The following is a 15323-nucleotide window of genomic DNA, read 5'->3' on the forward strand; positions in this document are numbered from 1 at the left end:
TGGCTGGCTGTCAGTAGAGCACGTGACTCTTGATCTCAGGGTTGTAGGTACAAATCCCACATTGAGTCTAGAGCTTGCTAAAAAAAAAAGCCTCTGCAAAAGAGCAAAAGAACTTAAAGTGGCTTATAATAAAGCTTCAGAGGTTATTATAAAATACAAACCAGTAACAACAAAAAGTAAGAAGATAAGATCTAAGTAATTAAAGTAGGAGAATGTATCACTGAAACCTAAGCTGAAGTAATAAGCTCATGCACTGAGCCTCCTGATAGCCAAAGCAAAGACAGAAGTACAATAAGTTAGCTAATAAAACAAAGTAAACTGGGATTTACTATCCCTCTTTAATGTACATTTATTTTTCCTTTTGTCTAATGCTTTCCCCTTCGGGGAAATGCTCTCTTGAGTCCCACTCAAATCATGTGGCTCAAATAGAAACTCTCAACTTTTTTACCAATATCTCTCCTCTTACTGCTCCCTCCCCATACCCTTTTTGGCCAACCTTGGATTCCTAAACTAAACTGGGCTGATCATTGCACCCCACTTCCCTGACATAGTGATTGGTCTAGGATTGGGTAATTGGATGGAGCTGAGCCAATCAGTCTTTCCAGTCTTTCCTTTTCAAACTGAAGCTAGCCCCTCAGTTTCTCTCTGGAACCAACCAAAGAGAAGTGAGTTTCAGAGCTGCCAAGAAGCAAGCCCCCAACCATGTGGCAGAAGTCCATCTGAGAAATCCCACCTGAGAAATAAGCCAAGCGAGGGTTGAAGAAACACTGACTACATTCAAGGCCCTAGTTCCTTTTCTATACAGTCTCTGCTGCATCCTGGCCCTTCGTATGAATTGGCTATGTGGCCAAATACCTTCCTCTTTTGCCCAAGCTGATTTGACCTCAGTTTCTATCCGTAGCAACCAAAAGATTGCTGACTAATATGGGAACATTGAGCAACGTGATGGATGGTGAGCTCCGAGGCAGTTTTACCAATGTTCTACATATGAACAACTCTTCTCGTGGACTGCTTGGTGTTTACAATATTAGAATCTATTACAAATCTGTATACTTGACATAGGGGTAAAGCTCAGAACTTGAGATGTGAATGATGAAAGTATTTCTCTGTTGTGTTGTAGTTGAGAGCTCCATGGAGCATTATTCAAAACAGGAGAAGAATGGATTTTCTGAACTTGACTGAAGGACAAGCCACACACCCCAGACACTAGGGGTGGAGATGACAGAAATGAATTTTTGTTGTTGTTGTTGTCAGGTAGGCTCCACACCAAGTGCAGAGCCCAACACAGGACTCGAACTCACTATCGTGAGACCAAGACCTGAACCAAGGTCAAGAGTCAGACATTCCACTGACTTTCAACCAATTGAGCCACCCAGGCACCCCGACATGATATTTTATTAAAAATTCAGGGGATCCCTGGGTGGCACAGCGGTTTAGCGCCTGCCTTTGGCCCAGGGCGCGATCCTGGAGACCTGGGATCGAGTCCCACGTCGGGCTCACGGTGCATGGAGCCTGCTTCTCCCTCTGCCTGTGTCTCTGCCTCTCTCTCTCTCTCACTGTGTGCCTATCATAAATAAATAAAATTTTAAAAAAATTAAAAATAAATAAATAAATAAAAATTCAAAGGACCCGACTACACTTCTACCCTGGGGCACCAACTCCTGTCCAGTACCTTCCAATGCTAAAAAAAAAAAAGGTCTGCAGGAATCACTATGTAGGCTTAGCACATTTGTGTCCAAATAGTCGTGTGAGTAAACTGTTAAATCCACAACATTCTGCTTTGACCAGGATGCTACCTAATTAGTGACAGAAACTGCAGGAGGAATATCAAGTTTTTATTGACATCAAATTTTACAAATTGTTTGCTGAATGCCAGCCATTGCAATGGTATCAAGGATTCTCTCATAGCTCATACTTTCAGCCAGTTTCTTGACCATGCATGATGGATGGTGTGTCTGCATGCCACACACTCTCACAGGTATACTGGGGGCTAAATATTTGAAGGGAGAAGAGAAGTAAAAAGTGCAAAATAATTTTTAAAAAAGATTTTATTTATTTATTCATGACAGAGAGAGACAGAGAGGCAGAAACATAGGCAGAAGAAAAAGCAGGCTCCACACAAGGAGCTCGACACGGGACTTGATCCTGGGACTCCAGGATGACGCCCTGAGCCAAAGGCAGATGCTCAACTGCTGAGCCACCCAGGTGTCCCAAAAAGTGCAAAATAATTGTCCTCTTGCCTGTAAGACCTCAGGATCCTTCCTCTGATGCATTTGAGACAAGAGTCATGGAATTCTCTAATACTTGGTATATTTTTCATGATACCTTAACCCTTATTCTGCACCTTATGTAGGCCTGGCACATAGTAGCTGCATGTAATGGACTCTTGCCAGCTTTTGGTTGCCCAGCATCTGAAGCCCTTCATAGGTATGGCAAACTCTACCTCTGAATGAGACACAGAGTGTGGCAGAGGCCGCAGAGGCCCAAGGCATGCTTTCCCAGCCTTTGTCACAGTTAATGAATTGGCATGTGTAACTCAGCCTTGACCAATCAGATAAACTAACTCCAGGCTAGGAACTGGGAGCTGGTAATGCAAAGAAGGAGGGACAGGGGAAAGCCCATTATGGTGGAGGCAGCAGAAGCATCAGCAGTCTCCAGTTTTCAGGAACTGCAAGGGCAACAGTGCCAGTGGCCAGAACTGTGTTAGCTTCCAGGATCCTGAGTAGCAGGAAAGTCCTCCCCACATGGATTCTGATTGGCTTTGGGCTGTGGTCCTGGCCACTGCCTGCTTTTTTCTAAGTTTGGCCTTCCGAGGGACTCTGCAAGTTACCTACATAAATCCAGTTGATTTCTCTTAAAATGAAGAAATCTGAGTTATTGTCATGCATAAAATGTTTAGGCAAATAAATTCATAAATAAATCAACTTTATTATGTGTATTTCATAAACTTACTGGGATAGCTATACATAAATCATTAGCTTCATTGTGTTGTCTAACAGCCCTGAGCAATAAAAAGGCCAAACAATTCCTCTAAGATGCACACAGCCAATAAATGGAAGGGTATAGACTCAAATGCCAATGACAAGATTTTAAGATGGTGTTTTCATTACACCAAGCAGTTACTGGTGCCTGCCTCAATGATGTCCTATAGGTTCTTGAGGCCCTATACTTTCAAAGTGTACTGTCTCTTCACTTCACCTCCTAACCTGCTTCCTTATTTTGTATTAAATCCCCTGACCAAGGCAACCCGGGTAGCTCAACGGTTTAGTGCCGTCTTCGGCCCAGGGCCTGATCCTGGAGACCTGGGATCGAGTTCCACATCAGGCTCCCGGCATGGAGCCTGCTTCTCCCTCTGCCTGTGTCTCTGCCTCTCTCTCTCTCTCTCTCTCTCTCTATCTGCCTCTCATGAATTAAAAAAAAAAAAAAACCCTGACCCAGACTGGTGTCCTAAGCTATGCTGAGTCTTTGCTGCTATGAGGGCATCTGTCAGATCAGGCCCCAGACACAAATTGGCTTGAATGTTCCCATAGTACTCTGCTTACCTGTGTGTGTGTGTGTGTAGGGTGGGGCTTACAGGCACAAAAAGGCAATTTTTACATTTTCTCCTCATTTTCAGCTTAGGTAGACCATACTAGTATGTGGTAGGGAAAAGGAATTAATGGTCTTACACAGGAAATGTCCCAACAGCCACATTTCTGCACCGTGGAAAGATCTGTTTTCAGTTTGGGTCACAATGGGGAAGCCATTCTTCCTATGAAGTGAGTTCCTTGGAGGGTAAAATTTTAGGAGACAATGTTATCTACTTGTTGTTACCTAATTGTTGACATTATGAAGATTAAACCAAATGAAAAAAAAATCCAGCAAAGTTCCTGGCATGCAGTAAATACTCAAAAAATGTTGGCCTTTCCAGACTGCAAATTGCAATAAATACTTAACACAAATACGGTTACTACCATATTATTTTTTAAAAAACCCAGAATATTAGAAGAAACCTGCATTCACAATGAGAGAATGATTTCCATACTATGCATCTATTAAAAATGGTAACAAAATAAATAGAGTCATGAAAACTATGGAGGAAAGATTATAATGAAAAAAGATACAGAGCAAGATGCAAAACTGCATGTAAACTATGTTTACAAGTATGTGAAATATTCCTGTGAAACAAGGTAGAAGAATAACACCAAAATGAAAACAAACTGTACCAGAAAGTTCCATAATCCATTACCCCCAAATCTTGCAGGCAGAGGTGCTCTGGCATTCAGAATTGTTTGGATATTACCATATCCTGAATATTAAATAGCACCCTCAGCACTCCTTAATCCAATGCACTCCTACTTCAGCAGGAATATATGGATAGTGGCCCTAAGTGGAATAAACAGACTCTAAGTAGCCTTCCCTCAGTTCAGGACAGATGTCTCCATCAGGCAAGAGCAGTTCAAGACACAGACTCATCCACAATAAGTTATAAAAATCTTTCCAATTATCAGCACTTTGAGGATTTTAGAATTGCAGATAAGAAATTACAGACCTAAAGTACGTAAATATCAGTCACCACATTGGTTCTGCCAAACGAACAATATTAAAAGCATAAAATGCTTGACTGGATGCTAGAAGTATAATCACCAGTTTGCTTGAGTTCACCACTACGGCAACAATAATCTTCAATGCTTTCACCATTAACCAGATTTCTAATCCAGATCCAGATGGCCTTAACTCGTTGTTTTCTTTTGCACTTATCTATTACCTGTGCTTACTGGCTCCTTTGTAGACACCTTACACTATTATGTAGAGAAAGCAAAGGCTTATAATGTTTACACATGGTTTAAGACTAGCCTCTCACCTCACTTTCTGCCTTACAGTAATTGGTTGATATATAACAATATATAATAATAATATTAATAGATTGGGCCCACAATGCCATTCCCATGCCTGACCTGTGCTTGCTTTTTGTAGCCAGTGGTCAAAGTCCCTTCACCATGGCCTCATAGAACGAAGTACAGAGGTACGAGACAGGAGCCAAGGTTCAGGCAGATTTGGGCTATCAGCAGCAACAAAGGAGTTTGCCGTTGACTTAGCCACAGCCTGTAAGTTTTTTTATACATGTAGGAAGGCCGGTCATCAGGTAGGACTGTGAGAAACCAGATGATCCCTCCCTACATCACCATTCCTCCTCTCAGCCATCCCTGGGACTCACAACATGATTGCCCTCAGGGGTCAACATCACTTATGGAGTGTGCGTATCCACTGTACCCTGCCCCCTAAAATGGTAAGAACCACTGGTTTAGATGGAGATCTTTGGGAGATGGGGTTCAGCATGCAGGATACACAACTGGTTCCAAAGACTTTGATCTGGGGACACGTCCAGAGGCATAACACAAATGGCAGCTTTCTTAGCAGTCTTATAAAAGACACTAGCAGTCTTATAGCATTTTAAAAAACATTACTATGAATGTTAAGTTACGCTTCCCTTGATATTCCTGCCATGAGAATATTCAGACACCTTGCCATTTGGTTGTTTGACATTTAATGTATGCCATGAGCTACTTTTAATAAAGCTTTCTTCTCCTTTGCCCTTAACTCAGCCTCAACACTGTGTATCTTCCCAAATTCCTCACTCCACTCAAGACTTTTAAATAGGTCCCCAAAGGGAACTATATTGTCTGAGTTACTAATACAGTCCCTGTTTATAGCCACTATGGCTACATATGCAGCTAGACAATAGCTAGGCAGTGGGTCCAAAGAACATGTATAAAATGATGTCAGTGAGCAAGATTCTGGGGGGGGGGGGCGCGGGGGAATGGAACTGGGAGATTCTTTGATTCACTTGACCACATGAAAGATCATTATAAGAGGCTGTGAGTGAAAGACAGCCCCCAAATTAAACAAATGGGGGATGCCTGGGCAGCTCAGTGGTTGAGTGTCTGCCTTTGGCCCAGGGCATGTGATCCTGGAGTCCTGGGATTGAGTCCCACATCAGGCTCCTTGCATGGAGCCTGCTGCTTCTCCCTCCACCTGTGTCTCTGCCTCTCTCTCTCTCTCTCTCTCTCTCTCTCTGTCTCTCATGAATAAATAAATAAAATCTTTAAAAAAATTAAGCAAATGGAAAAAGGAATGAACTATTAACTTCAGGAAAGATAAAAAGCTTTATAAGAAACAAAGTGTAACATTATCACACAACTTGGCTCAGCAGGAAACAATGTTTTCATGGACATAATGTAAATTCTTAGTACAAATTTCACCAAAAAAAAGTGATAACATTATATTGAGAGAGTGTAAGGAAGGGAAGTGTGCGGTAAGGGAGTTAGGTGTAAGGGCTAACTAAGTCCTTATCAGACATACAGGAAATCAATAAATGATGTAAAATTGAGAAATCAGGAAATAATAGTATAACCATATTTTGAAGAAATATAAATATTAATACCAGAAGAAACAGCTAAATGTCAAAAATGGTGGCTCTGACAAGGAAAACTGAAGGGTAGAGGAGGTGAAGAGGAACTTTTTTTGTTCATTATAAGCCTGTAATATTTGGCTCACTGTTAACTATCTGCACATAGTACTTTTATCAAAACAAATTTTAATTTTAAAAAATATACACGAAAATTTGAAAGGCTATGAAGAGAGGGTTCACAGAAAAAGAACTATAGATGATCCTTAAGCATATAGAAAGTTTTTTAAAAAAGATTTGTTATTTACTCGAGAGACACAGAGAGAGAGAGGCAGAGACATAGCCAGAGAGAGAAGCAGGCTATGTGCAAGGAGCCTGATGTGGGACTTGATCCTGGCACCCCAGGATCACGCCCTGAGCTGAAGGCAGATGTTCAACCGCGGAGCCACCCAGGCATCCCAAGAAAGATGTTTAAGCTTATTAAAAATAAGAGAAATACAGAGTGCCTGGGTGGCCCAGTTGGTTAAGTGTCTGACTCTTGGTTTAGGCTCAGGTCTTGATCTCAGGGTCATGGGATCGAGTCCCAGGCTTAAGCAGACTCCCTGCACTCAGCTTGAGATTCTCTCTTCCTCTCCCTCGGCCCTTCCCCACTCAAACAAATAAATCCTTTAAAAAAAAATTAAGGGAAATGCAAATTAAAACAAACTGAGATACTGTTTCTCATCTGTCTGGGAAAAATCCAAAACTTGGAAGCCATCTTCTTTTGGCAAGCCTATAAGGAGTGTAAAATGATCAAACCCCTATCAAGGAGATTCTGGCATATCCACTTAAACTGCAGGTACATTTCTCCTTGACTCAGCAAACCTTCTTCAAGAAATGCACCCCCAGGTACTCCTGCATGCATATAAAATGACATGTAGAAGGTTATTCATTATGACATCGGTGTATAGTAAAAGATAAGAAACAATCCAAATGTCGGTCAACAGAGGACTGGTTAAATACACTATGGTTCAATCATTCCATGGAAAATATTTATGTTTTCAATGAATAAAGAAAAAAAACCTTACATAATTTAACAGGCCCTCCCAAGCACAGAGGGCTGTGTCGGAAGCCTCTCAGACACAGCAGACTCTCTGCCCTTCCGAAGTGCAAGCATAAAAGGAACTTGGCTCCCAACCCCTTTCAAAACCTTAGAAACAAAAGCAAGACAGGCTGTGAGGCAATGTCTGATTTCATGTGAGTCCTAGGTCAAAATCCCACTTGGTCACTTTATGAGATACTCTGGGCTTTGGTTCCTCATCTGTAAGTGGGGATAAAACTACCCCACTCACAGGGTTGCTGTGGGATAGTGCATGTGACACAGATGGCACAAAACTTTGCTCACAGTAAGTGTTCAATGACAGAAATTATTCTTCAGAGCAGTACTAGAAAAAAGAATCCTGTCTCCAGGACTGTGTTTATTATAGGAGGAAAGTCATCTTAGAAATACCAAGATAAGAATCAAAAGTCACTGCTCTGAAGAAAAGAATAAAAGGAATTTCCCTCCATAACCAGGCAGTTTTGGAAGAGACGCTTCTTACACAGGCGTACATACCATGTATGCAGCCTCCAGCATCTCATTGTTACCAACTCCTCTGAGGACCAGTAGACACTTACCCTAAGTATCCCACATCAGCATGGTTGGAAGGACCTGGGCCCAAACACCTTCCAGTTAGGATGAGAAACCCAAGGACCAGAGGAACCGGTGATCTACTTGAGAGCACACAGTCAGTAGTCCTGTTCCATAAGCAGGACAAACCACTAACAAAATTGCTAATAGGGTATAACTTTGTGTGACAACCATTTTCCAGTGATTAAAAACAGAATGAATAAACCTAAAAATGGGTACTCAGGACATTGATCCAAGAAGCTGACTTTCATGTACTTCTGAAAGTGATTGTGATCGATATAAAGATATGCTCAAAACTGGTGGGCAAGTAATGTGTTTATCTGTGTCAACTTGTCTTTATGACTGTGCCTACACATTACCGTTTATATAGTTCCTATGGAATGAAGCCTCAAATATAGTGGCAATTTGTATTTTAGTAAAAACAAGGATTTCTAGAACATGCCCAATCCCTGCTCTAGCAATGATTACATATGTGAAGTTGGGTTTCCATTTCCTCATTCGTAAAAGGGAACATCAGCCACCTTTACCGCACTACTGCAAAAATAAAATCAGATAACTATGTCTGTCTGGCACATAGCAGGCACTACTTCTGCAAACCCAGGTGTCCCCTTGTCTTGTATACATATGGGATCTAATCATTCCACAACAATTCATTGACCCTGCTCTCTGAATTCCAAGGAAAAATTTCCCTCTAAGCATCTTAGAAAAATGAAAAAATAAAACACTTTCCATGATATTTACATCTGTAAATACTTTTTAATTTCCTCAGTCAGAACCAAGAGTTAAGAAAAATCTTATTAAAAAGAATGATAAAAAAACAAAAAGAATTATAAAGGTGTTTCTTTTTCAAGTTTTCCAAATACCTTCTTCATCCTCATTTCCCTTGGGGACTGGTTCCCACTATGTCTACACTGATCTGGAGAACTCTGAATCCAGCCCTGTTCACTTCATTCCTGATTCTTCCACATTCCTATCCCAGGCATTTGCTTGTGGTAAACACTCAATAAATGGTTCTAAGCTGAACCAAACAGAATGAGGTGAAGACTTTCAGCAGACATAGTGAGCATCTACTATACTGTAGGCACTGTGTAAGAGCCTTTTCCTTCTCATATTTAATGATCACAACCCAGAAAAGTAATCATCATTGTCCCCAGCTTACAGATGACAAAACTCAGAGCATGCAGTGACTTGCCTCAAATCCCAATGTCAGGAAGGGCAGGACAGGATGGAACCCAGGTTTCAGAGTGTGTTATAACTGGGAGCCCCTCACTGCTAAAGCACCTTTGTTACTGCTTTCTTTTCCAATCCACCCTCTAAGTTTCAGCAAGTCACTCATAACTCCCAGAGAGGGGCCACAACCTTTTCTCTACATCTACTGGTGAACAAAGACAACATCATGTTTCCAACACACTAGTCAGACCAAGGGGGAAGAAATCCCCATGACTTCAATAATTTTCCATCCTTTGGAACAAAGACACATATCCAGAAGATTCCCCATAACATATAAATATTGCTTTTAAATTATACCAATCTCTCTTTTAATATGCCTTAAACCCTAAAATCTATGGTTTAATAGCTTCCTTCCTTTTATCTTGAATAGACACACAAATGTAAATAGATATCCAAAATGTACATACAACAACAGCTACCTAGTTAGATCAGGCTCTCACATCAATACCCATTTTCTTTAAACCTGCACCCAATTTGACTGTAATCCTAGGCGCGCTGACCTGAAATAGTTGCTGGCTGCAGCAAGCACCACGCGGTGGCAGGAGAATTCCTGAATGTCCACACACAAGATGACATCTGTCAGAGCATTTTCCACACGGAGGGTGTCCAGGCCATTCTGCAGAATTAAGGAGAGTCCCGTGTCATCGAATTTTACCTTATCCCCATTTAAGATTTCTACCAGGTCTCCCCTTTTCTGGGAGGGCTCATTTGTAGAAGGTGCCAAGGGCTCTTCCAAACTCTTCTCTACCACGTCGCCCATGGTCCAGGAGCCCCTTTGTCCTGCCATCTACATCCAGACTGAAGGAGCGCCCAAGCTTCAGGCAGGTCACATTGCAGAAGCTGGGCGGATTTCCTGTGCAGAGCCCTCCACTTATCACCAGCTGTCACACACACACAACAGGAAGTCTTGTACTTTCTCATCCTGTTACTACAAACGCCAGTAACTTCTATTCTTCTTCTTTCTGTGAGTCAACAAAAGGTTAGAAATTACTTAGAAGGGTTGTGTAGAAAGGGGCTCCACGAGAGAAGGGGTAGCTTCTCAGAGTCTGCTATTAGTGCTGTGGGGTTATTTTGGTCCATCTCCCCCTCATATCCGTGAGCAGGAAGCCTCTGATTCTGGTTATTACATTTGTACCTCTGGCATTTTTATAACCCAAGTCCTCAATGATAGGATGGGCAGGGAACATTATGCAATCTTCCCCCTCCCTCTTGTCAGGAGTCTGAGACCCCACGATAAGCCCCCACCCAGTCCCTTGGGAACTCTGGAAAACCCACTTATTGCTGGCATTCTCATTTATATCAGCACCGCACATATTCTGCCCTTGTCTTCCTCCCTGCTCAGGGGAAAACAATGTCATAGCAAATATTAATGTTCTCCCCCCGCCCCAAGAAAGTCTATTGTTTCAGATATGTCTCTGGGGACAGAGAAAAAATGGTCTCCAGAAACTCCATCCCCAGGGTCTTCTCTCTTAGTAGACTAATCAGGGTAGGTCAACAACAGATTACCCTAGCGAGTCTCCAACTGGTCTGATCTCACTCAGCATCTATTGGTCATGCATCTGATGGTACACCACAAAGTGTCTTCAGTACCTCTGCAGGTCTCTGTTAAAGAATAATAACTACCTTTTCATAAACTCCCACTATATTACAGATTAAAGAAGTTAATTTATTTTAATGTATTTTAATCCTTGTAAGAACCCAAGGGGGCAAATATGATTTTCCTCATTTTACAGAGAAGGAAACTGAAGCTCTGCTCAAGTGAGTGGGAGAACCCAAAGCCCGTTTCTTCCACCATCATCAGGCTAAGAGAGCTGTAATATCATGTTGGTCCTGACTCCTAGATCTCCCACAGAGAACCACAGGCCTTTTCTGCCGTGGCTGCTCCAGTCCGCAGCATCTCCCCAAAGGGGCCTTCGAGGTCTGGTTCCTGCTCTCATGAACCATCTAGCAGTGGGAAACACTGGCTGCTCTGATCAAAAAGGAGTCCCAATCCTTTCTCTGCCCTGGTCAGTAACTGAGCCCTCTTCAGGGGTCCTGGTTCTGCCTCAGCTCTTCTTCTCTTCCATGGATACTTATTCCTAATGTCAGCATCTTTGTTAACTCCCCTCTACCAGACTTGTGCTATATCCAGAGCTCTGTCAATCAAGACAGTTTGGTCTCAATAACAGAAAAGCCCATCAAAAGTGGTTTAAACAATAGAAGTCTCACATTATAAGAAACCAGAGATATGGAGTCCCAGGTTAATCCAGAAACTCAGTAATGTCATCAAGGACACAGAATTTTTCCATTTTCCCATTCTGTCATATTCTCAATGTGATGGAGATGCCACCTCATGATGACATAATAGCTGCCACAATACCAAACAATCCAAAAGCAGGACAGGTCTCTTCCTTCATCTCTATCAGACTTCTCCTAAGTCACTTGACCACTCGGCCCAAGCTCCAGAAAATACAAATAAAATAATGTGATTGCCTTGCACCAAACATGATTCATCTACTGCCTCGATTCCACTTTCCCCAAGATCAAGGGTCTAATAGCCAAACAAAATCAGGGCCTCTTAGCACAGAGGAGGGGCAAGGGCTGGTGTGCAGTTAGCCTCCTGTGCCCACCACCAGGACATGCACAACCCTGACTCTTCCTGCAGGCCTCAACTAGGAGGAGCTCATCAGCACTTCCACCTCCATGACTCCAACTACCACCTCTGTTGCAACTAAGGAAACACATAACCCAATCTTTCTCATGGCATCTTGTCACCCAGAACCTCTCAAAGTTTAAACAACACTGATCATTCCAATTCACCCTCCAATAAAACAAAATAAAAATAAAACTCAATTTTCCATTTATGATGGATCCTGTTTACCAAGTTCCCTTATTATTTTTCATATACCTTCCAAGGCCACCCACCCCATTACCTTGACGTAAGCAGGTTAACTGTTACCTTGCCCCCACCCTTACATTTTCCTAGTAGGGATGCACACACAGACTTGTGGCATAGGTGTGATAATGCCTACAATTGGATTTAGTGCAAAGGTAAAAAACACAACCAGTTTGGCATCCAAGTCAACCTGGATATGCTCTGAGATTTTAGTATGAACTGATAAATATTCTTTATAGCTACAAACAAAATAACCCTGTTCTGTGGAAGTTTTATTTTCCCTACCAAGCAACAAAATGTACAAGCCACTGGCAAAAGCTTTAATACTGAGAAAACTATCTTAATTATATTTTACTAGGCCAGTTAGCTTTATAGTGCTTGAAAGGAATAGATTCTATTATTAGGCAAATGAGTGGCTTTACTCAAGGGAAATCTCTCTTCCTAAAACCAACAGGTTGCCCCTTCTAACCCTGTCAACTGTCTTCTCTGACACAACTTATAGTGTCAGAAGTAAGTCTTAAGTCCCCTACAAAAGAAGAGCCACTGTTCTGTCATGTTAACTTATTACTACTAAAGCTACCATTTACTGAGTATCAACTACATTTCAAGAACCGTGAGAGGCTCCTTGTGAAGCCTGATGCACTTCATCTTCCCACCAACCCAGGGCAGTTAGGTATTATGATCTCCATTTTAGAGACATGAAGACAGAGAAGATCACATAGTAGATATCATGTCCATGTCCCCTCGTCCGTCCTAGAGGTCACCCACAGATAGTTCCTATAAGCACACTAAAAGCATCACTGTGCCTGAGAGCATTCTCCAGCTACAAGAGCATGTGGGCTCATTAGAAGGGACCTGCAACTGAGAGCCAGGAGTTGACAGATAAAAATGCTGGCTTTCTGTCTCTTTGTGGGACAATGCTGAAGTGTGTTGTCCCCATCGAAGACTCTCAGAGGACTTAGCTCTAGTTGTCCACAGTAGTGGACACATTCATCATTCATCCTCTAAGGGAGGGAAGCCTCTGATACCATTTGTTTATATCTCAGGGTAGAAAAGGAAAAGTAAGGATTCCCCCCCTCCCCAGAAGATTTGTTTACATTCCAGAATAAAGATTTCTCTCTCAGGAGGAGGCCATGTGCCACCTGCCCTATATAAGCTCTAAGTCTCATAATTTCAGCATTCAACTTTTATGGTGCAACCCCATTGCACATTCAGGGTAACATCAGGCTTTCATCACATTATCTATAGATATAGGGACATAGGTAATTGGTAAGAAGATGGTCTGTGTGTAATAAATGATCTTTTCTCAGGTTCAGAGATTTTGTATTTCCTGTCAGAAAAAAATTTTGAAATGTATACATACATACACATTTAACATGCAATTCATTCTATTTATTTATTTATTTAAGAGCGGAGGAGGGGAGGGGCAGAGGGAGAGGGAGAGAAGGAAATTTAAACAGGTTTCACACTCAGCCTGGAGCCTGACACAGAGCTCCATCCCACAACCATAAGATCATAACCTGAGTCGAAAAGGTTGGAAACTTAGGGGAGCCTGGATGTCTCAATTAGTTGAACCTCTGACTATTGGTTTCAGATCAGGTCATGATCTCTCAAGTCCCACGTGGGGCTTTGCATTCAGTGTAGAGTCTGCTTCAAATTTTCTCTCTCTCTCTCTGTCAAATAAATAAATATTTAAAAAACCAGAAGTTGGAAGCTTAACCAACTGAGCCAGGTGCCCCAATGTGCAGTATATTTAACTTGATTTATCCAGAACGAGCAGCAAAAAAAAAAAGTGTGGGAGGGTAGAACCAGCAGAATGAACAAAGACTTGCTTTACTGTCTAAATGCAACTGAAGGAGATCTGCACTTCATACTTTCCTGCTGCCTGCAAAACTTATCCTTCAAGATAAGTGTCCTTCTCACCTTCATAAAGCTTCCCCAACATGCCTACACCTATTGCAAACCTTGCATGTGTACATACTGCACTGCTCACACTTCTGTGGATGCATTAAAGCACTATACTCTCATTATCTGGCTGCTCGTCTGTCTTCCCCAGTAAGCTCTGAGTTCACAAGTCAAGTCATATACCCCAGAAGCCCAATTACGTATGATTCAGTCAAGAAATATGGGGTAGATAGGGATCCCTGGGTGGCGCAGCGGTTCAGCGCCTGCCTTTGGCCCAGGGCGCGATCCTGGAGACTGGGATCGAATCCCATGTCGGGCTCCCGGTGCATGAAGCCTGCTTCTTCCTCTGCCTATGTCTATGCCTCTCTCTCTCTCTCTCTCTCTCTCTCTCTGTGTGTGTGTGTGACTATCATAAATAAATAAAAATTTTAAAAAATTAAAAAAAAAAGAAATATGGGGTAGATAGATGTCATGGTTGGATTAAAGAATAATCAAAAGCTGGAAGAAGAGCTCTGCCTTGGTAGCTAGTGGCTCTCTTAGCAGGAGTGCCGGCATGGCTGAGCTAATGTGTGAGTTGACCTGGGAGAACAAGAAGAATTTATGAGAGTAAAGGGAGAGGGTAAAGGCTTTCCAGGGAAAAGGAGTGAACACACCAAAGGGGTAAGGAACAAGGAGTATTTGGAGAACTATAAACCATTAGGTACAACTGGAAGACAAGGTGTGTGAATGGGATAAGGTTGGAAAATGGTGTACAACAGTAAGACACCAGGTCAGAGGGGGCTGCCCCTGCCCCCTAATCCCCTGCCAGTCGGGGTTCCTGAGCCACTGCAATGCAACCCCCACACCCCTGTGAACATGGTGGTATGAGCCTGAAGCCTGGGTACCACCTCCGCACCCACCAATCCTGGGGGCTCAAGGTAGGTGCCAGCTGGAGGCTGCTTGGGCTCCACTCTGCATTAGCTCCCAGACAAACATGAATGGATAGCAATGGAAAATGGTATTGGAACAGTGGGAATCAGCAATTTTGTACAGGAAGCTTCGGGGGATGTTATTTACTGTAGTCTGCCTAAAGTCGGGGCAAAACTGGACAAACAAGGTTAAGTTCAGTGTTTTGGAAAGTGTGAAAGCTGCTAGTGAATGCTATTTTCCTCTATAAGGAAAAGTAACTGAAATTAATGAAGTTCTTGAAGAAAATCCAAAGTTTATCAATAGATATTGTTATGAAGAATGTTGGCTGATCAAGATACATGCAGTAA

The 15323-nt window shown here is 42.3% G+C and overlaps 1 protein-coding gene across 4 annotated transcripts in view; it reads right to left on the minus strand.

Moving 5' to 3' along the window:
* KLHL6 (kelch like family member 6) overlaps positions 1 to 15323 on the minus strand; it is a 113682-nt gene that overhangs the window by 51190 nt on the left and 47169 nt on the right. For 2 of the 4 annotated variants that reach the window (XM_038583503.1, XM_038583504.1), the window contains exon 2: positions 9788 to 9903. Coding sequence is in view for 2 of the 4 variants with exons in the window: in XM_038583502.1 (XP_038439430.1) it covers positions 9788 to 10074 (287 nt within the window). In the remaining 2 variants the exon portion in view is untranslated. Of the gene's footprint in view, positions 1 to 9787; positions 10227 to 15323 lie in introns of those variants that run through there. The other 2 variants (XM_038583502.1, XM_038583505.1) reach the window with 2 other exon arrangements.

Source organism: Canis lupus, chromosome 34 (genome assembly GCF_011100685.1).
Source record: "Canis lupus familiaris isolate Mischka breed German Shepherd chromosome 34, alternate assembly UU_Cfam_GSD_1.0, whole genome shotgun sequence".
In the NCBI taxonomy this organism is placed as follows: Eukaryota; Metazoa; Chordata; class Mammalia; order Carnivora; family Canidae; genus Canis; species Canis lupus.